The sequence below is a fragment of the Oxyura jamaicensis genome, chromosome 1, assembly GCF_011077185.1.
Source record: "Oxyura jamaicensis isolate SHBP4307 breed ruddy duck chromosome 1, BPBGC_Ojam_1.0, whole genome shotgun sequence".
Classification (NCBI taxonomy): domain Eukaryota; kingdom Metazoa; phylum Chordata; class Aves; order Anseriformes; family Anatidae; genus Oxyura; species Oxyura jamaicensis.
This window is the reverse complement of record NC_048893.1, coordinates 45,898,819-45,922,303: the sequence shown is the minus strand read 5'-3', so window position 1 is coordinate 45,922,303 and position 23,485 is coordinate 45,898,819. Positions and strand designations below refer to the sequence as shown.

At 36.5% G+C, this 23,485-nt stretch overlaps 1 protein-coding gene across 2 annotated transcripts in view; it reads right to left on the bottom strand.

The window, feature by feature from the left end:
- Nucleotides 1–3,068: 3,068 nt before the first annotated feature.
- The window catches only part of CDK17 (cyclin dependent kinase 17), a 93,659-nt gene continuing 73,242 nt past the window's right edge, over nt 3,069–23,485 (bottom strand). For both annotated transcript variants that reach the window (XM_035336838.1, XM_035336845.1), the window contains 13 exons: nt 21,783–21,908; nt 17,791–17,847; nt 15,831–15,945; nt 15,223–15,317; nt 14,989–15,051; nt 12,133–12,256; nt 10,473–10,593; nt 9,804–9,901; nt 9,346–9,451; nt 8,622–8,664; nt 7,602–7,692; nt 6,730–6,807; nt 3,069–6,511 (listed from right to left, as the gene is read on the bottom strand). In XM_035336838.1, coding sequence (XP_035192729.1) covers nt 6,474–6,511; nt 6,730–6,807; nt 7,602–7,692; nt 8,622–8,664; nt 9,346–9,451; nt 9,804–9,901; nt 10,473–10,593; nt 12,133–12,256; nt 14,989–15,051; nt 15,223–15,317; nt 15,831–15,945; nt 17,791–17,847; nt 21,783–21,908 — 1,155 coding nt within the window. In that variant the 3' untranslated portion in view covers nt 3,069–6,473. The remainder of the gene's footprint in view (nt 6,512–6,729; nt 6,808–7,601; nt 7,693–8,621; nt 8,665–9,345; nt 9,452–9,803; nt 9,902–10,472; nt 10,594–12,132; nt 12,257–14,988; nt 15,052–15,222; nt 15,318–15,830; nt 15,946–17,790; nt 17,848–21,782; nt 21,909–23,485) is intronic.

Below are 23,485 nucleotides of genomic sequence, written 5' to 3'. Positions count from 1 at the left end.
CCCAATATGCACACCCCCAACCCCCGAATGACTTTTCTTCTAAAAATAAAGAAAATAACTATGCTGGGACAAAAAATCTGTTTCAAGAAATTACTTTAAAGGATCCAAAAGAATCCAATAAAAACCTCAGGGAAGGCAGTCAGAAACAAGAACGTTAGTGTTGTCTTCTGAACTGTGAGAGAATAAAAAATAGCAATAAAACACGTTTTCTTCTGCTGGTTGACTTTTCAATTAAAAAAAAAAGGGTTGTCAAAATGAAATCTGCCTTTCAAATTGGTCAATTATGTGGAACAAAAAATCTTCCTACTGGGGGCAAAATGAAATGATATTTAAACAAATAAAGTCCAGCCTCTCAAGTCGAACACTTACCTAAAACACTGGCTCATTATGCTTTATGCTTCAAAGAAAATATTCCATTAGTAATTTTCAATTGAATTTTAGTAACAAATACCTTAACTGTAGAGAAAAAAATCAAATAAATGCTTGTAAAATAAACACGATGAAAGTGTCAGTATTTCTGTGGCAGTGGAGAGCTCCAAGACAACAGTGCTGGGGAACAACACTGGAGTTACTCTCGAATATTCTTGGTGATCGCTGCAGTTTGATCATACTTAAAGGATTTTTTTGGATAGGTTCACACTTTATTCATACTTCAGCAATATGCCAAGTTAAGTTTTCAGTGTTTTTATAGGTTGTCCCATGACCAGGCTACTTTTGGCTTACCTTTAATTTTTTAATTTTTAATTTTTTTTTTTTTTTTTTGAGAAGCAAGTATCCAGCAGCAGGGCTACAGCTACTGTAGTTCTGTTTGTAGTTTTGGTAGTTTTGCCAAGAGATGACGACACAGCTTCTGCCCTGACTCAGCCTGCACTTCGGTGGCACAGGTAGGTGCCTTCTGCTCTAAGGAACACTTCCAAGGTAGGCAAAACAGGGATGGGTGGTAACAAACTACAGAAAAAGAAAGATTTGAAATGTGTCCATTACGTCAACACAGAACAACTTGTTTTGTCTGAATAAAACCCGTCTCATCAGACAGATACTTGCCAATCTGGAAATAATGAACTGTCAACAAGATGAGTGATTAAAGGGGAGACACTCCTTTAACACAGACTATAGGATTTAACAGAACGAGTTGCTACACTAAGAGGCTGTGTAATCTTGTGCCTATAGGAAGCACCTTTAGAAGCCATCATGACCACCAGCTCCCTTTTAGTTTAACTGCAGCAGCTCTTACCAATTAATACTAGCGCTCTGCCTGCACAGCTGGAGCACAAACCTACTTCTTCAGGGCAAAGAGACTGACAGCATTAGTGAGGAGGAACATAAATTTACTTAAATGAAAAAACAGAGAAGGTACCTCAGGCAAGGAGTCTGGAGCAACTGGTGTCATGGCCTGCCTTGTGGGGTATTTGTAAAACAGCTTCTTACAAGAAAGGACTCTTGCTTTCTCCCCCCCTGAAAGATTTCCATCAGTTCATTTCATGTTCGTTCTGCTAGAAGCACATATTGATAAATGCGACCTTAATTATTCCTAATTTAGCTCCAGGCCAGCTTCCTCCCTCTGCAAATTAAGGAAAAGGACATGGAAAAGTGAAAACAAAAAGTCTCTGAAAAAATGAGCTCATGGTGTCAAAGAGGAGGAGCCAGCAGTGCTGGCACTGCTCTGCAGGGCCTGGAGGGAGGTGTTCTGCAGGAGCATGTTGGAAAGGGGATGGGGAAGAGCATTCTCCCAGCTCTGCAGTACGCAGTGATGGCGTTTCTGTCAGCAAGAAGATCCCACTGCAACCAACAAAGAAACTTCACAGCTCTCTGAGGGTTATATTTTTTTCCAGGTATGGCATGTGAGCTGAAAAGACTCGTATTTCATTAGGAGGACCATAAAAGCAATCTGCTTAGGCAGGTCTGGTCCTTAAGTGATTTTGGAGGATGCAGCCAGGGCAATAAATCGAGCAGTTCCTTACATCGGTAAGTATGTGCAGATGTGTGTTCACAGCTTAAGTTGGCTCAGAAATCACAAGACTTAAATGAGTTAAGGGATTTCAGAGAACGCGAAAATAATGGAACATTTTAATGTACACATTTTTCCACTGACATCAATCTTTTTCTCTAGATAATGAGAGAAAGGCAATACAGTCCAGTGACAAACACACACAAAAGATTTTTTAAAAATCCAGAATGGCTAAATTCTAATCCCAGTTCTGCCAACAACAACTTCATCGTGGCCTAGCAGAGATCAAACTCTTGTTCAACTCCATTCCATGGACAAAAGGCTCTAGAATTACCATGCCCAAAAATCTACCTGGCTTTTGTACTTTGCAAAATCATCATACAGTACATACTGTACAGTCAGCTTACTTTACAGCGTGCCAATTAGCTAAACATTTGTGCAGTGTTCGCGTTGTGTTTCATACCCTATGCTTGTTTTCTTGTCAGTCTTTAAAATTGGCCTGACACGGATGCTGGTGAGATGCAAGCACTGACCCATGTGTGGGCCAAACAGTAGCAGTAAATCTCTTACCAAGCCCATCTCTAAAATGGGGGGGATGGACTGTAAAAACGAAGCATAAATGTTCCTGCCAAATTTAGAAAATTTCAAATATGCTGCATATGTTTCAAAGCCAAACATTACTAAGGGGGAAAAAAAGTATTGAAATGCACTAACAAGGTGCAAGAATGATTAAACTCTGCTCTTTAATGACCAGACAAGCTGATCATGTCTGTGGCAATGTGGTGTTCAACTAAGGTACGGTCCAATTTTTCTCAGTGTCACTACAGGTTACAGCCATGCATTTCCATACCCTGATTTGTTTGGATTTCTTTCAAGTCTGACCTTAATTCTGGGTATTTCCTGGGTTTATAATGCTTAGCGTGTGGATATTTACAACATACCTTTCCTATATTTTGTGCTCAATAAATGAATGTACTCTTAACCTTAATTCCATCTTAACATTGCAAAACAGAAACAATGTGCTTTTATTAAATTGAAAAACTCATGCGCAAACACCAAGCAAGCAGCCCAAAGAATGCTACCTTGCAGTTTTCCAAATGACTTGCAGATACAAAGTATGTTGATTCTTTAATAAATGTTTATTTTAACTTTTATTGCCCAATTCAGGGATACACTCTGGCTACTTAATGCTGTGGTAAAGCAGCACAAAAATAACACAGCTGTGTTGAGATGCATGTTTCACTAGAGCATTGCTGAGCAGCTGGTTTGTCGCTTTCAATCTCCCACTCTTTCCTGGCCTGTAAATTCCCAACCCTCCCTCCACCCACCCTTTCGCCTCTTCAGCCTTCACCTGCATGTGCACACCACCTCATGACCACCTGCTTCGTTCCTGTCTTCAAATCCCCTTTGTTTCCTACACACACCTATACACACACCTTGGCCTTTCCACCTCTGGGTAGATGGGGTACAATGGGTATATTTTCTACAAATACTTATTTTAAATCAACTACTTGCAGGCCATTTCTCCTTAACTGATCACCCATTGTCAAGCAGAGGCTGTCATAACCAAATCTTGTCAGTCATCCAATTTTAGTGAGCATCTGCTTGACCTTCACCGTGGCTGAGGCCTCCTCCCGGAACGGTCAGCACTCGGTGACAGTGGAACCAAGCCTGCACTGCCTGATGCTGTCACACAGGGGGACAGGAACACTGAATTGCACAAACATGATGTCAGGGAAATGCCCAGTGACTTCAGACTCACTGACTACTGCCCCAAACGGGCATCTGCCACAGAATTGTCTCTGCTGATGCAGGAATTTCAATAATGGACCAAAAAAAAAAAAAGAAAAAAAAGAGACCCCAACAAAACTGACCACAGATGCCAAATTGCATAAAAAATACATTCTTTAAAGCTACCTCCTAGTGAAGCAAACCAATTCATTTGTAGATCCTTAGAAAAATCTCTTTGTATTCAGAGTGCTTCAATTTTATGGAAGATCTTTTCATCTGTAACAACAAAACCAAATTCCTACCCAAAATGGAAATCTCCTTTTGCTAGCTGCAGCTGATCCCCTTCTAAATTTGTTAATGCACTTCGCTTTACCAGTTAAACCTTTAAGTCCTTTACTCATTAGTGTCACATTATTTCTTGTTCTTTTATGACCTAGAAAATATTACTGTTCTACAAATGCTAAATCCCACATTTATCCACAGTGAACATTTACTCTATATCTTCACTACTTCTGTAGAAAAAAAAGATGTTCTTTTGATACTCCTTTCTTCAACACCATTACATCTACAACGTATTTCCTACAAAGTTAATCAGTATAAAATCTAGATCAGATCCATAGCAACTATAAAAATATATATAACAACTATTTCAGGACAAAGGTTTTTCAGTCAGCGCCAAATCTGCCTCTGACAGACACGACACTCCCGCTGCTAGCAGGGGGAGTTCAAATCCATGCATGTGAGACACGTCTCACCTTCCTAGAGCTAGGCAAAACTCCCGATACCACGTGACATGCAGGACTTCATCGCTAACAATCAGACTATGGACCGTGGTTATGATAAGATCCTGAACGGCCTCAGTTGCAGACGAGTGATACCACCTTCGCTGCCACTACTTCTGGGCTGCATGAATTCATCAGCAGCTAGAGTGCAAACTGATGACTCCCACAACACACAGATCTAGCTAAGCTTCCAACAATGCCCCAAGAACTGCAAGTTCACTTAGTCTGTATCTTTAACAGCACAGGGCCTTTGTCGTTATAAATTTCAAAACAAAACCAAAGAATTCCACATAATATTTATACTTTCAAAAGTACAATATTAATACAGGTCGGTCAGTTAGAAATAACAGCAGTTTGTTAGGTCTACAAGATTTAACGTAAAACCGGTTTACAAATGCTGAAAAGCAGTAGTGGTCCAATAGTCACCATTACACATTAACTTCTCTCTTCCAGAAAATAATTAAAAAAAAAATCCCAATTCAAATTTACCAGTATCAATGAAATATTAATAAAACACCCCCAAACATGCCACAATCACTATTCACAAATAAAGTTAAAATGAAATATACAAAAATTCACTTAATACTGTTAAATAACAATAAACTACAAGATTTCCTGAACAGAAATGGTAGGACCCCTGAATGTTTTACAGTGAATGTCAGGAAAAATTAAGTTACCTATGACTATTTTCATGATATACCAGCCAAAGATTTACATGACCATTTCAAAATATACCAATAAAGATTTACAGTCTCTTTAAGATGCACTAAACAAATAGGTTCATAAAGGTGAACACAAATGCTTAAAAATACTGTAACCATCACCAAGGGTGTACTTATGATACTCACTGAGATGCATAAGCATAGTAGTAACATGTTTACTATCTCTGGTAAACAGATAACATCTAAGATCTGAGAAACCCTCTAAGTTCCCATTTTAAAAGTTCTGTAGTATAGTGAGTTCTTATCAAGTACAAACTTGCATCTTTCCAGTTGATTTCAAGTGAATAATGCACAAATGGGAGAGCAACAGGGTGGGAAAAGTGTGACATTATTCCCATGTTCTTGTAATTAGTCGTCCTGTTTCTCTGTAATGAAAAGATCCAAAATTTCAAAATTAAGCCAGGGTCCAACATATATGAATCTTTTTTTTTCCTTTTATTTTTTTATTTTTTTTTAATTTTATTTTTTTACTATTTGTATTTCTAAGTTAAAAACAAGGTAAAAAAAGTCATTGCTTCTGTCAGGTCCCTTATGCACAACAATGTGCAAATACCTTATGCTGGAGTGAGCCTGACAAAATTTATTATCCAGTCTCCATGCTCTAATTTATCAATAGCTAATATAGGATCTGAGAGCAAATAATAATTACTTTTCACTTGTTTGAATCAACTTTCACACCATGTGCTTTTCAAAAACATAATATGCATTATATTTTTTCAACTATTTCAACACATACTTCCAATGTTAAATAAGGAATTAAGTGCCATGAACTTAGAGCATTAAAGATGGTTCACCTATAGCCAAGCAAAGCTATGTTTACATTCCAGGAAACACTGCAGTTTAAGAAATACAAAAAAACCCGCAGCAGTAGAACGTTTTATGAAGAGAAACAGATGCATTCACATATTATAAAGCCATTGCAACTTCTTCAGGCATGGAACTGTTGTGTTAACTATACAGACAGTAGTTATTTAGCAGCAATGATTCCGCAATAAATAATGCACTGTGTTTCTCAGTCCTGCACAAAAATTGCAGCTACAGTTACATCAACAGCTGTAACCTACTGGCTCTAGTGGCAGAGGAGACCTTAAAACCAACTGTACAAAAAATTGTCACACTGTGACAACAAATATAAAAACATAATCTGCAGGTTGGAAATAAAAAGACTCCACTGTGAAGAGGACAGTGTAGACAAACTGCGATTCCAAGTCCACCAAAAGAGAGCACTGCCTTCAGATCCGAGTCCTTGATTGAAAGGATAGGCTTGGGCTTGACTCTGCATCGCCCACTTTAAAAAAGCATGCTCTGCCTTCTGTTCTTCCCATGTCCTACAACAGAACATGGACCACGGTAAGAAACTTAAGCATTTGTGCAACAGAGTATTCAATCATTATCTATATCTCTCCTTCTATGCCAAGAGAATAAATATCCTTTCTTTGGGCTTCAACCAGTATCACAGTTTTTTTTTTGTTTGTTTGTTTTTAACCTGCAGTTATTGTGTTAGCATGCAACTTGTAAGTATGAGAAAATATTCATCTTTCCATACCTGTCTCTGGGTAAGTGGAATTTCGAAAGCCAGGGTCTTTTTGCAGCTGAATCTCTTTTAGACTGAATATAGAAACACCTGTAATGTAACAGAGAAATTAATTCCTATCTATCTGAGCACAACTATGCTTTATTGAGCAAAATTCTATTCTTAGTTGTCCAGATTTGATAAGAAAAAAACTCTTTCCCTATTCCCAAATGTTTCAGTATTGGATTGAATGTCCAGATGTATTGGACTTCTTTAATAGGCTAAAGAATTTTTCATTAAGCACTTGTTGTCAGTTAACCCTGATAGATAGCTAAGCATCATGCAGCTGCTTGCTAAGTTCCCCACAGCCCCAGGGAAGAGGAAAGGAAAAGTAAAATTGAGAAAACCTGAGATGGTAAGTGAAGGAGAGGGTGAAGAAGAGAGAAAAAACAAAAGAGATGCAAAGGCAGTAACTCACCACCTCCTACGCGTAGACTGATGCCCTGCCAGTTCCTTAACAAAGGATGGCTAACTTCCCCAACAGTCCCCTCACCCCCCTCCATGCCCCCCTTTCTCCTTTTTTGACTGCCGAGCATGCCATTGTATGGCATGGGTTATCTCTTTGGTTAGTTCAGGTTATCTGCCTGGTGTGTCCCCTCCCAGCCTGTTGCGCACCCAAGTCTATTCACTGCGGGGGAAGGTGAGAAAAGAAAAGGTCTTGACACTGTGCAAACACTGCTGAGCCATAGCTAGACCACTGGTGTGTTATCTGCTCTGTTTTGGTGACAAATATAAAACATGACACCACGCAAGGTGCTACGACGAAAATTAAATCCATCCCAGCCAGACCCAGGACAGTAATGTACCATCTTAACAACACTCTGTTGCTTTACTACTACTCTTACTTTCAGGCAAAGTATGTATTCTTGTTCCAAGACTTCTGAAGTATGCATGTTTCATGGCCTCTTCTGCCGAAATTCTCTTCTTTGATTCATACTATTAACATAAAAGGAAGCAGGTGCATTGGTTTTCATTAAAAAATCCTTTGCATTAAGTGATTTCATCAAAGCAAGAAAGAGTTCAACTTGCTCAAATCTTTCCTACCAACTCACTAGGACATCTTTGCTTTCATTACTTTTATTTCACACATGAAACACCTAACATATGTTATCTAAATCAGAATTATCAACATAGGAGATTGCTAAAATACTCAACTGCTGTAAACGGATGCAAATAAAAGTATACTTCATCTTGCACTCCACCTGATACACTAAGGCTTCTTAACACAGTGAAGTTACAGGGCTTCTAGACCCTTTCAAAGACTTAAGAGTTGGCCTTCCGTCTTGCCTCCCCTCTTTTTGTTTCTTGGCTCATTTTTAATGCAGATTAAAAGATTAAACCCACATAACACTTTACCTTTTGAATACAAACAGTTTGAAAGATCAAAGACTATTCTTTACATTAGTAGATGCTACTCTAGTGGGAAGCGAAATCCATCTTTACAGAACCATAGTATTTGTATTTAAAAGTTCTGTTTTAATACTGTATTTCAAAAGCGTTTTAGTTTTTCAGGGAATTGCTAACAGAATCAATTACTTTTTTACAAACAGTAACCAGAGAGAAGAAATGGCTTCTTGCAAAAGAAACAAAACAAAACAAAACCAAAAACATTAACAAAAAACCCTACCCAAAACCACAACTCCAACAACAAAAAAAATCACAGCCAAAACACCAGCTTTTAAGTTCCTACGGTACTTAGCCTAACAATCATTCTTCCTAAATCCGTCATCCACTACATACTGAGCTGTATATTCCACTTTGAGTTAGATCTAACAGGTACTATGCTTGTAATTAAAATTTTACGTAATGCATCAAAACTCTCAACATGCACTGTTAATAAAGTAAAGCCACAAAACATATCTTACTTGAAGGAACTTTGCTATCAATTCAATTCCTTCTGTGTCTAGCCTAAAAATAAAAATATTAAAAAAAAGTTATTGAACTATATTTACAAAAGCCGATCTGCAAAGTAACTGATGAAATTTGAATTTTAAAAAGTGGATGTTTTCACCCATACAACTTTTTAGCTTGTGAATGTGTATACATACAGGTAGCACTATTTCAGAACAAGATGAAAATACTGGGAACATACAAATCTTGAGCTTTGTATTGTGATTTAGTAAGGTGACCCAAGTCATTCACTAGGAGAACACAATGTTAGATCTTTTTCTTCAGAGTCAATAAAAATGTGTTAGGCTTTGTTATAAAGTTTATTTACAACCTCTGTGCTGTTAACAATACTGATGCAGACCCTTCAGATTCCTCATAATGATTTTAGAATGAAACCTTGCCATTTTAACAATAAGCTTATTATATAACAAGAGAATTTGGAAGTGCTGTGTGAATACTCCCACTATGCAGGCATTATTAACAAGGAGTTTACAGTTCTATAGGTCATTATGGAGTCTTGAGTGATATTAGACAAAGTAATTGCATCGTAATGGGATTATGCTTTGCATTAATATCTGCCCACAATGATGTACCATTTTCCAGCATTCACTAGCACACCATACTTGGAATCTTGTTCACATTTACAAATATTCAAAGCTATAGGAATGCATATTTTCTTTTAAATAGAACACATCATACCTTGGTGCATGGTTGATTAGGGGTTGTGGTTTATATTTAGGAAAGTTGTAGTTTCTAAATTCATCACTGGAAGAAATACCTGGCCATGTTTCTTGACATGGGGTTCCTAAATTTAAAAAAAGCAACAAATACAACTTAAAAAAAAAATCATCAACAACAAAACAACAACAAAAGTAACCCCTCCCCCCCACAGACCTGTAAAGAAACAGCTCTGACATAAATAAGTACTTCATCTTGTAATTTGAACAGGAAAGAAAAAGAGGCAATGCTTTGCAAACTCATCTGTACACTCAGGTTGATCACTTTTAATCAAGAACACATTCATTCACCTTAAAGACAATGGAACATAAAATGTAATTTTTAATAGATAAAGATCTTTATCTACAGTTCTCCCAGAAAAAACGTGTTTAGAAGAATAAACATTTAGCAGTAAGAGTGCTGCTAAAAGTAACACTTACCTAGAAGCCTGAAAATTAAGTGCAGCTCATCTTCGACAGTTGAACCAGGGAAGAGAGGCCTTCCTGATGCCATTTCAAAAAATATGCATCCAACGCCCCTTTCATAGAAACAGAGAAAAAGAGAAAAAGGTAAATCAAAAAAAAACACAAAAACAAACAAACCCCCCCCCAGCAATTTAAGCTTTCTGCTCTTAAATACTTCTGTAATTCCTCCTAAACAAAAACAAATATAATATTAGTTAATCACATGTTGCTACTAAAAATATTGTTTTGAAAGAAGATATACAGCAACAAAAGAACTGTCAAAGACCAAATAAAATCTTTGTTATAGCTATATTATATCCTCTCCCTTCAGATGTCAAGTTAATAAGTTGTATTGTAGTTCATAGTAAAATACCATGTTACACCATCAGGAGAACATGGATTTTTTTTTTCCCCTAGAAATGTGGGCCTGATGCATGTTTAAGGAATAAAAAAGTACACTGCATTTTCAGAAACAAATAATAGCATCTTCCCAATCTGTCTATCCCTTCTCTAAAATTTAATGCAGTTATAGCCTTCAAAAATTCAAAGGATTAGTATTTGAACGCTACTATAGAGCAATGAAGAATTGGCATTTTTTCAACTTGACCAAGAATAAAAATTAAAACTAGAAAAAGCTATACAAACCACATGTCTATTTGAGTTGAATATTCTGAAGATCCAAGGAGAACATCAGGTGGTCTGTACCATAACGTGACAACTTCATTGGAATAAGTCTTTGTAGGAACAGACTTCGCTCTAGCCAATCCTTGATAAAAAGGGAAATAAAGGGTCATGTGCTACTTCTACGCAATGCTGCTTTTCTTAAATCTTATTTTCCATGGAACTGACAAAGAATTTTTACACGAGAAGTCAACTTTAATATACTAACTTGTCAAATACCTTCCAAATTATATTCATTCAAGAGTCCTAATAAATGTATTTCTACAATGTGATTTGTCTTAGTATTTACAGAAATCTCACGGTAAGTGTTTCGAAGCATATAAGGCAGGTAAGCAGATCAAAACTTGCAGTAAGCCTATACGTGTCATCCAAACAACAAAGCATCATATCAATATAGCATCTTCCCCACAATCTGTGAAATCCCACATTCACCACTTAACAATTACACTGCAAGAGGAAGAAAGCAACAAATGAACCACGAAACAATGGAAATGGACCCAAAGCATTGGACTAATCAATAGAGGTTTTCCACAATAATACTGTCAGTTTGTCAGTAACATCCTCAATAAAATTTAGGTCTATTGTGTTAAATACAATCTTCTGAGCAACTTCTGTTCACAAACCAGGGAAAAAAAACAGTGTTAGCACAATACTCAAAGGACCTTCTTGACATAGAAAATAAAAGTAAATTGTGAATGCTGCAGTCGTCTGCAAATGCTCACTGGAAATCTCGAAGGAACCTGGTGCATCAGTAACACCTGACAATTCTATATAGGGACAGACCCTTCCTCTTGCTCACCTTGGTAGCTCTGCTTTGAAGTGACTGTGGAGCATGAGTAAAAAACAGCCTGAGCTCCAGCTGAAGAATTTGACCAAGTGTCAATTTCAAAGGAAGCAGTAAGACTACTTTCAAACCTCAACTCAAGTGACAGTATGACCTACACATGTATTTGCTAATATCCTGTAAAAGGACGACTTTCATTTTCCATCTGAGAATGCACAAATTTACTACAGACCTGATGTTCTTATCTTTCCTTTACAAATGCAACTGCACATACCCCTTTCCCTTTTGTCTCCTTCAGATGAATTCCAGCAACCATTATGATTGCTTTCACAAATAAGTTCAAAGGAAAAGACAGAAACCAAAACAACGGTTTGTGGAATATTTCTTAGTGTTCACAACTGAAGTCATAGATTAAGAAGTACCAGCTTCTACAGAAAACTGTAAAACTGACACAGACTTGGGCTGGGACCGTAGCCAACAGACTGAATGCTGATCCTGCAGCTACAGTTCAGAAGCCATTGCAAGGAAGACAGGATATCTGTATCACAGGCAGCAAATTGCTTGCCTGCTGATACTGACTAGAGGATGTTCCTTTTCCAGTTATTGGCAAACAGCAACAGCAACAAGGACAAGGTTCTGAATCCTAGCCTTTTGAATTGGTAACGATGTACAAAGATGAATCAAATACACATCTTTGGTTCATTTTCCTGATGTTCACAGTGGTTTGCAAATGCACATTCCCAGTTCCAAACGATTTCAAAGTTCAGTATAATTTGTTTTCAGTATTTTCTTAATAGTGAGTAAAGAAAATATTTGTTATAGAGGAATTTCAGTCCGTACCAAAGTCTGCTAGCTTCAGTTCTCCTTTCTCATTAATTAGTAGATTTTGTGGCTTCAGATCTCGATGCAACACCTTTCTTCTATGACAGTAAGCCAAACCACGAAGAATCTGGTATAAAAACAGCTACAAAAGAGAACATTTAAATAAATTAGGCCAAAAATGTTAATCTTCAGATTACACTAACTTATAACAGCCTGTTTGGGCACTGCAGAGTTAAAGCTCTATACTGTAAGCAAGACAAAAATACCTCTCAAGTAAATTAATTTTCCCTATGAGCACACTTAGAGTATTTTCATTATTGTTTACAGATTTAAAATCCTTTTATGCTAATGCATTGCTTTTACACAATACTTTACAATAAAGATTTTAAAGAGAGATTTGTTCTGCATAATTGAAGAGAACCACAGGGCTGTTTATTTTTAAGTATTTACCAGTGTTCCTCCCCACACTAATGTCTTTAAAGCTAACTGTCTCTGGCTACACTCAAGTTCCTTTCTGCCACAGCTCAGCACCTTTTCCATCCAATTGTGCAAAAACTATTAAAAGATGTTCTGGCAGGCTCTTGGAAAAATACAACTGGATTCACAAACTCATGAAACGTGGAGAAAAGGGGAAATGAACATTACTAACATAACCCAACATCCTCTGGCACTTTATATTCATCCCCTGACCTCAGTACACACAGGTTTATTTTACTCCTTTGGAAGAGCAAGCCAACCAAGCAACTCCACTCACACATATTAATCCTGCATATTCATAGACATAAAAGTAGCAAGGGATGAAGAAAGGTTTACCAGTGGGCAGCTGAACCAGTTTACTCTATCACTGCATTAACAAATGCTACATTGCAGTTTCTGTATGTATAAAGCATCTGAACTTGAATACGGGCCTTCTGGGTAGGCACTGATGGTATCAATTACTGCAGTATCAGTGATCAAACGTACAATTAAAAAAAATACAGCACATTATGAACAATGATGTTTACCAATATGAGAAATTCACTATGTAATAGTGCTTTTGAGAAAAAACACTGGAACATTTTTATATGACCATTTCCTAACACAGCAGCTTATTTTTGTACCAGGTGACACCACCAAATTCTTTTTCCTAAACTGGACAACCAACACAGCAGGTGTACTTTACATCCATCTGTTCTCAGTTTGCTTATATGGGATCTATCTACTCAAGAAAAAAGGAATTTGGAGCATTTTTTTCTTTCTTCCTTTCCTTTTTGGAAGAGCAGGATGAGAAACAACTGTTTTTTTTTCTGTCCACTCAGGCCTATACTGTTGCAGAGGTAATCAGTCCCAAGTGATGCTAACAACACAGCTGTAGAAATCGATAGCCATCTCTAGTGTACACTGGGACAGCAAGGATTGATCAAAAAAGCAATGCAGATTATTTTACAGAAATTGTGGATATTCATGATAATTGGCACGGATCCTTCCAAAAATTCACAGGACTCACAATAACTCAAATTTTTGTTTGAAATGCTAACATCTGCAGAGATCACACACATCCTTATATGATACATTCTTATTTTGTTACAACTGAAAACATAAAATTAGGTGAAGAATGTGACAGAAGGGGTGACAGGGAGGTCTCTCAAATGTTAATAATGATTCAAACCCCCACAGTTATTGTACTGTAAGCATATACAGCTACCACAGTTAAGCAGCTGTTCTGTTTTCTCAGTGCCAAAGGTACTGACCAGATCAATCTGCTCTTATGGCATTGTATAAACCACAGGCAAACATGCAAAAAGCAGGTTCTCTCTGCTTAGCTCTGATTATCACAAGCAGATCCCCTCTGTTCTCTTAACCACACTGATTACAAGAATCAGCTTCCCACTTACAGCTTATTAACTTGTATTTAATTAAAAACACAAGCTTAATTATGTTTTTTTTGTTGTCTCTCTGACTCTCTGGTTCTGTTCTTAGGGTCACAGCTTACAATTAATATTTTTCAAGAGGCATGGAAAAGTTTCTAATATGCTTACTGTAAAAGTAGCAACCCTTACATGAATTATATACAGCTTAAAGAAGCTGATTTGAAGGTACAGCACAGGCTGCAATACAGCAGGGTGATGCTGTTACAATCCAGCCTCGTTTGACAACTCATTCCAAGTTAGTATTCTGTTCTCTTCAGAATCTTGTTTATAGAGCTGTAAGTATTAACAAAATACAAACAGGTATTCTAGTTTTTCAAATGAAAAACTGCTTCTTAGGAGAGAGACTTGAAACTGAGTCAGTCTCACCACGCCTGACTTGCAACTGAGCCACTAGACTGGGCCACAACTATAGTTAAAAGCGAAAGACAAGTAATCTCAAAGAAAATAATTTCTGTTTTATCACTAATGGAGAGATGGACATCATTTATTCTTAAATACGTAATAAAAATATCTTACTTGGCAGTAGAATCTAATCCTACAATCTTGACTCTGGTCACATTTTCCTTGGTGCACATACAAATTTTATTTGAGGATATACTAATCTAAGGACTGACCTCAGTAGATGAGTACACAATAGTGGAAGGACAAAAAGAGGTTATGAATTTATTACTTTTTTGGAAATTTTTGTTTTAAATGTGTAACTTCAAAGAGAATGATATCTTAAAGTTACGTAAACTCTTGATTTTTTTGCTTTAAACATTTAAACGCTACCAAAACCAAAAAGAAAGACTGATATCAAATATAGTTGAGCCGCATCCAAAGGTCAAAAGGAATGTTTTTTAAAAAAAGTTTTAGTTTTTTTTAAAGCCTTAAACCATACAGTGCCTGGTTAGTAACTTCTCTGAAATTCTTCAGTCAGAACAGAGAAAGTTGGAGAACAGTCAATGTCACTAAAAACACTCACCTTTACATTGTGCATACTCATGATGTTACCACAGTCATCCATGTACTGCTTCAGATCCTTGTCCTGTCAAAAGATCATGACTGTTCAGTAAAATTATGGACAACAGATTATGTGACTATTATTTTTTATTAGAACTAGTGAAGAAATTATTCATCAGAAAACTGAGTTTTCTGCAAAAGATTTTTTTTTTTTTTTCCAAAAGATAAACAGAATATAAGTGGTTTAAATGCTTACCAGATATTCAAAAACAAGAGTCAAAGACTTGTCTGTGTGAACAATATCATGTAACGTAACAATATTCGCATGCTTCAAATCTTTTAGTAATGACACTGCAAAAGAGAATGGTAAATATAAAATAAATAAATATAAGCAATACACACATTTCTAGCAAGTTCATATATACATTATTTATTTTTAATTAAAAAGCTATTTTAAAGAACATACATTAACTTAATGCCATATGAACACTAAATATGGGAAATGTATTTAAAAGACCAAACGCATTTGGGTAGCAAACTGTAAATATTTGCTGAACTGTACAGTTCAGGCAGAAGCAGTCATTTAATATAATTTATTCTGAATCCCTGAAAGTTACTCCCTAGTATTAGTCTAATTCAGTATAAAATAAACAATTTATAATACCATTTGAAAATACAACCTTCCCCTAATAAAATAAATACATTTGAAACACTAACTCTTAATATGTCTAAGATTAACACTTTCCTTATCGAAACTAATATTTTTTTGCATGTCCCGTACTGCAGATTTATTTTCCAAGTACTTTGGTCAAAAAGAAAGGCAGAAATATTTGAAATTCTAAAAAGTAATTAAAATGTTATCACCTTCTCTTATAGCTGTACACGGTGCTCCCTCTTCATGTTCCAGCCGAATTTCTTTCAGAGCTACCAGGTTCTCTGTCAACTTACTTCTCCCCTTATAAACTGTTGCATAAGTACCCTAACAAAATGGTAAAAGAAGAAAACTTAAAAATCGCTGCTTCATTGAAAGATCAGTTCAAAAAGAAAATATGAACTGCTATCCAAGGTTTTAATAGCTTTCATTTTGTGTATGACTAGTTTTTACATTTTTTTTTCCCTTTTGATGTAGGTTAAACTAGAAAAATAGTTTGTAAACAGATCTGAACACACAGAAGACACAAGGGATGCATATGCTTACTAGCTCTGAAAATTAAACAAGAAGTTGTACACCATACACCTACCAAAGAAGTTAGATCAGGTAGTGTTAAGTTCACTAAGTTCACCACTGGGATCATTTACTGTTCAGAAAGGCCCTATTTAAATAAAACTAGCTCGGATATCTCTATATTTTGCTGCAGTTATTTTACCAATGGCTGCAGACAAATTCTACCACTATTTTTAGGAAAACATACAATTCCCTTTGTTTGTTTCTTGTCTGCGTTACATATTTTAGATGAGCATGCTCATCTCTGGGACGAGAGGAAATGGAAGTTTCATTTTTGTTGACATAGTGAACATGAATACAGTGAAACTTAGCTTTTAGTTTTCTTAGACAATGAAAGATTCAAAAGTCTTAGTGTATGTTACATAATGACAAGAAACCCTGACAAAGCAGTCAGTAGGTGTAACTAATTCCAGGAACTGCAAAAAGAAAGCAAAAAAGTTACAGAAAGTGCCCTGCGTTACTGTAGGTACACCTTATATTGTCCGTTATATTTTATGATGCAAGCGGGATAAAATACACCCACAATTATGACTTGACAGCTGCTTGATTAATATTTTTCCAAAGTTGTGAGACATTATGGCATGTCTAGTGAGCCACCTAGCAAGTACTTTAGAGAAAAAAATGCATTTGGAAATGAAAACAGTGCAAATGGAGGACTAACTGCAATATTCACAGAAGATAAACCAATCAGCCATGCTAACTTCTGTAATGTTCAGCGCGTCCCATCCTGGTGCTCCTCATCCTTTTTCTGACCCCACTGGTCACCCTCATGCAAATTGAACAGGTCAGAAACCTGACTTCCCCATTGAATTCTACAATTTCTCTGAAAATCAGTGGCAGGATGTAGTAGTGGAAAGCTGTATTACTGCCCTTCCAGCAGGGAAGGGGAACAGAATTCAGTGTTACGTATTTCAACTGGTTGCACATAGTTGGCCACTGAGCTCAAGTGTGTTGGCTTGTCTATATTAAGAACACAGATAGTTATTGCCTGCTTACTGGAAATGATGGTTTCTTGTCCAATAGAAGTGCTCCCTAATACCTAAATCATGACAATAGGACACTTAACCAGACTTAAGTAGTTTCATTATCGACAGAAAAAAAAATTGTCTATCTGCATACAATGTTAGCCTTTATAATAAAGTCGGAGACCTGATTAGACTAATGAAGTCTTGCTTTTCCCCAGCTCACTAATGTTCTTCCTGCTTTTGTTTATTATACAAGCATAGGACATTTGTGTGGTTGTGATGTTATGCATGTTAAATGCTTGGCTTACTGAAAAGAGAAATCCAACAGATATTTTGAAGGACAGAGAGATTTCAGTTACCTTTTATGAAAAATTTTACAGAAAACATTGCCATCAAATCACAGAACGGTTGAGGACGGAAGGGACCTCTGGAGTTCATCTGGTCCAACCCCCCTTATCAAGCAGGGACACCTCGAGGAGGTTGCCCAGGACTATGTCCAGGAGGCTTCTGACTGTCTCCAAGGAAGGAAACTCCATAACCTCTTCAGGCAACCTCTGCCAGTGCTGTCAGCTGCACATTAAAGTAGTGTAATCAAAGCAGTAGTCATTTAATTTCAAACAAAAGCTATACGTACCTCTCCAAGCTTTTCTAACTTGATATAGGTTTCCATTTTTCCAAATCCAATTTCTGACTGCAATGAAAAAATAAAGAAAGTTGGTAATATTGACCCTTAATTTATACATCTTTTAATCAGCAAACTGAACATTCTTTCAGAAAAATACCTGATAGTATTACAGCAAATACCATGAAATTCTGTTATTTTAAAAACAATTTAGCATATTATATGTTTGTGTCCCAGCATTCAAGCCAAATGCTCAGCCTATTAGTCAGTCCACTGTGCATCCTGGAAGAACTATGTACTTAGCTATATTTCATACAAAACCCCACTTTATTCTAACTCCTGCATAAATTTTCTCCATTCTTCTGATCTGATTACTAATGAGTTTATTATAGGCTAAAGCACAGAAGCCATCTCAAACTATTCCATCCTTTCTCTTGCTTAGCATATCCATATGCAGCTGCTTCTTCCAAAATAACTTTCATTACTTATTTGCTCTTTGTAAATACATAGAACACATTCAAGACCTCAGGCTCCAGGTCTCTTCTTCCATGCTGACTTCTCAAAGGCTTTTCAGTACAACACTCCACGACCAAAACCCTTAAACATCATTCCTCCACAAGCTTCAGCTTTTTCCTCAACACTTTACATTTCATGGCCTATAATTTCAAGTCTTTACACATTTTACTTGGACCTATTCACCTTTTTTTTGGTCACCAACTTACCTTTGCAACTCAAGCCAGGTTTTGTCTGCCCATATAACATCTTTTTTGCAAGACACCTTTTAAGATCACTATTTTTCCCTATTCAAATCCACTGCTGCTCTCTTATTTAGTAGTTCTCTCTTGTAGTTATTTCTGTTTAAGACAATTCTCAATTACACTAAACCTTTATATTGCTCTTACAGTGCAAAGAATGTTGAAAGTTGACATGTCAAACAAGTCAATTTTTAAAAGGATTTACAAAGTGCACGTAACCTGTCAAAATCCAAAATCCACTGGCTTCACGAGGATTTGAGTTACTGGCAACTCAACATACAGTAAGATGAAAAAGCCAGGTTTTCTCCCTAGCATCACCTCCTCCTTCCACTTAACATTTCTTTCTAAAGAAGGATACTTTGACCTCTGACTGGCTTCAGCACTTATTTCCTCAAGTCAAAAAAGATGTTGATTTGCTCCTGAAACCCAATGGATGTTAGAACTTCGTAATATTTTCATTTGTAACACAAATACTGTTGATTGCATTAAGATTTGACAGCAATATAACATGAAGGCATACTAAGAAATGTTGGATTCATGGTTCTGTTAATTTTCAGAACATATGCACGAAAACACATCTGAAGTGTAAGATCTTGTCTATAAGCATATTTGACATATGTAAGAGAAAAAATGGGCACATCATTTTGTTAACATGGTACTAAGAGAAATTCTGCTTTATTAAATTAGTGCTAGGACTGAAATGTTTCAGAACCGCATGCTTTAGAATCAAGCATATTTCAGAGCTTGGTGAAGCCAAGCTGCTTATCCCAAAATACAGGAAAAGCTGATATTTGACAACCCTTAGAACTCCAGTGAGATTTTAACATACCACTGACATAGGTACAATGTTACTAAAGTATTGTGTTTCCAAAGTGCATTTTCATCTACATAAAAAGATAAAACTTGAAGTGAATAATAGGTAGCATCAGAAATAAAAAGATATGCTTCCGAACTGAAAGGAGAAACTATACGCAGCCATGTATCTATTAGCCTTGCTGTTGTCAGAAAGTCTGGAATACAACATGAAAGTCTGATTTCTTAGAATCCTTAGTACTGTTCAAGATTAATAAACAAAATCTTTAGACAATTGAATGAAGTATTTCCTACATATATAGGACAGATATTCTTCAAGACCTGCCTTGCAGTGTGTCTCATTTATAATCACATTTCAGTTGACCACCACTCAGAAGAAAAACTATGTTTTAGATTACTCCAACCAAGATCAATTTCATTTTAATTTTTCCTTCAAAATCAATTCTAAACATTTTTTTTCATGCAAGACTCCCTTGCCCATCTTGACCTATACAGGAACATGGAAATTTTATGGTCTCTTATTTCTAAAGGTTGGTGCATAAGAGATGCACCTATGCTGCTGTTCATGCAATACTGTACCAGCACACACAAAATACAATTAGTGTAAAATCTAATTTTTTGTTGTATTTCCAAGAAATGCACCAGACCTGAGGTATGACAAGTTCTCGCTTAATACTTTTTACACCTGTTTTGATTCCTACTATGCCTTGAAGAGAGACATACCTTTACAGCAGCACACAGTATTCATATATTGCAATTACTAGTCTGCTAGCAAGCATTCAGTGCTAACCAGCAACCTCAGACTAATGACTTTTTTTTTTGTTAAGGGTAGTTTGAAATAATAAAAGAACAATGCAGTAAATGCATGCCTGCACACCACAGCGCTGCTGGCAGATTTCATTTTGGACTTTTCAGCCTTTAAAAGCATTTCTGAAAGGCAAAAGCAAACAACCTTGTGACAGGAAGTGATTCCATATGCACATCATATTCATTAGAGGGCACTGTTTTTCTTTCTTTCTAGAATGTAAAGAGGAGAGAACTCCGACTGCACTCAGGGCTCAACATTAAATGAGCAACGGAAATCACATACACAGGAAGCCCCCCCCAGCCCTCATATATTATATTCCAACACTGAAAAGACTCTTCTGAAAAGGTACTTCAGTACGCCAGCATCTGAAGAGAGAAGGTTCTGGGAAATACAGTCCCCAACTCAATGCCCTGTCAGTAAGTAAGTGGTTAATGAACTACAAAAATCTGGCACAAATATTTAAGCTTGCTACACATTACTATTACTTCCAGTGCTTTGATCCAATCTTCCCTTCTTTGAATATTGTGCTTGTAAAAGGAAACATGCAGAACAGAGCTTTAGTCTGGCATACCACATTGTATTTTTTCAGGGGCAAAATACATCAAAAATCTCGAACACTGCGAATTAATAATGTATGTAACAAAGCAATGAAGATATTTCACAGTTAAGAATTATTTAATATTTATGTGAATTATAAATATATATATATATATCATATTTATTTTCTAGCAAATAAACTGTTAATTCAATAAAAAAGAACAACATGGGTTTCAAAAACCTATCCAGTTTTTCTCTACAACAATAAATTTGCTCAGAAATTCAGCAGTGGTCTAGTAATTCCTTTAAGGCATCAATTAATATTAAGAAATTTAATGTATCAAATTATGGTTGAAATTGAATTATTTGTGTAAAAAGAAGAAAACACTGTGTTTTGGACTATTTCAGGGATGTGCATATTTAGTATGCGTGTCTGGGATTTCTGGTATTTATACTATAATTAGAACAGAAGAATCCTCCCATTCACAAGGAAAGACTTATTTTTTAAAATAACCTAATGAGAATATATACCTAAAAAGGTATATATGAATTTAGTTATTAATACTCTTAGGAATTCATAGTTTTTTTTTTTTTTTTTTTTTGAAAAGTATGTATAATATCAACAGGAAATTTGGGAAAGAAAATTTGTTAACAAATACAAAAAGAAAAGTGAAAACTAGCTGCCTTCATACTGTGCTACTTTAGGATCCCTTACGATTTAACATGAGAAACACAGCCTGGATCTAAGACTGGAGGTGCTCGTTGCTCACATGGATCATCACTGCTCTAAAAAGTGAAAAGATTTATGAGTGCACTTTGGGAGTAGAATTGAGCCACTGATTTCAGTGGGTCAAGAACCTCACCGAGAAATGAGGGGGGCAAAGCTTGCAGAAGAGAAAGGAAGGCAAGGGTGATTTTTTTCAGTGGATTTTGACAGGTGCTCAGTACACACTGAAGTGCCCCATCTTCCAGGGCATAAAAGCCAAGGTACAAATGAAGTTGAATGATGCTTACAATACAGAGACATCTGCATGAAATGGAACCTTAAGACCCAAGAGGCTGACTTAGCAAGGCAGATGCATTACACTTACTAGTGAAGCTCTACGAGAACGTCGGCTCATTGGCTGATCGAATGGCGGGCTGTTGATCTGCAACTTTTCAAGATAGCCATCAGGTATCCTGATATCAGCAGGCAGGGACAAACGCTTGTTCAAATCCTGCAGTAAGTAAAGTTAAAAAGAGAATCATCATGTTTTAGGAACTCCCCAATTATACTTGAATTAACACTGGTTAGTGTTATTGTTACCACTGTGCTACTATTTAAAACTGAAGCATTCATATAAATGAAAAATAAGCAATCACACAGAAATTGTTTTTAGAAACATTCTCTTCTAATAATACTTCAAATTGCTTAATTAGCAGGTTCAAAAATTCAGTGCTTGACACACATTAACAAAACAAGAGGAATGAAATACTAAAACATAATTGCTTTGTGGATAAACGTGCTGAGTTTACTGGAATAAATACTAATAAATACCTAGAATGATGGAAATTGAGAATTCAGAGGCTTAATATATTTCTTCTCACATAATAATTAATAACAAGAGATCTCCACAATTCAAACTATATTACACTGACTTCTAAAGGTTATAAACTTTCAGTTTATAATTACAGCGACATCCCCCTGGCCATGTGTTTCTACTCGTGCCTTTGCAGCAGCTTTGAACTATTTCAGCATGCTAAATCATTGAGAAACTATCTCACACGAAGTGCATAGCTTCCTGCCAGCTTTGTGCTCTGAACTGGTTCAGTGTAAGGTCAGAGAAGCTCGCAGCCTGAACACAGGGCAAGAGAGGCAGCAGGGCAATCCCAGGAAGCCAGCAGCTAAATTGGCTTAGGCTGCCAAAGAACTGGATCATCAGACTTTTCAGGACAAGATCTTGGTGGACAACTTGCTGAGCTTCCAGTGCTGATGAAGTATTTGAACCAGGTGTATGTATGATCTGTATATGTGCCTGGAACAAGAGGTCAACAAAAATATAATTTAAGATGTATTAAAAAAACACAAATGTAATTAACTGAATTTCAGGTAGGCCAGAAGTGCCAACACACACCCTCAAAATAGTTGATCTGTGTCTGCTATTCACTACAGCCAATGGATATAGACACGTTTCTGGAGAGCTGCTAAGAAAGGCTTAACTTCTGGCATTAACCCTCCTGTATTTTTTCCACTCCTCATACCTGCGTGAGTGAAGAGCACAAAGTCTCTGTTAGCTTCTGCTTTGTTGCCCAATATCAGCTTCTCTGCATAACTTCAAAAATCAGTGCCTGCATTTCATACTTTGTAAAGAACTTTTAAATTGGAATCACAGTCTTTAAACAAAAGAACTGTTCAGAGAATCACAGCTTTGACCAGCATTTTGAAGATGAATTGAAAATAAACAGAAGGATCCCTCACTACTGGCAGCTTCCCCTTTCTTTACTAATTTTCAACTTTGGTATTTCAAAATTTTTAGAACATTGCCAATATTAAAACTGCCTATGTGGATTTGGGAAGAGTGGGGGAACTAATTAATTATAATAAAAGCTAGCTGCAATCCTTCAGTAAAACGGTATTTTCCACTAAAGAATTTTCCTTCTTTTTTACAAGCTCTGCTAATTTCATTTTTGTAGTTTTTGTGTTCATCTCAAAACAGATGGGCACAAAGGGAAGAGCTACAAGTTGCCTTACAGAAAGCAGCTGGATCATCTCACTGCAGTGGGAAACCCTGGAACTGCTGCAACAAGGGGGGGG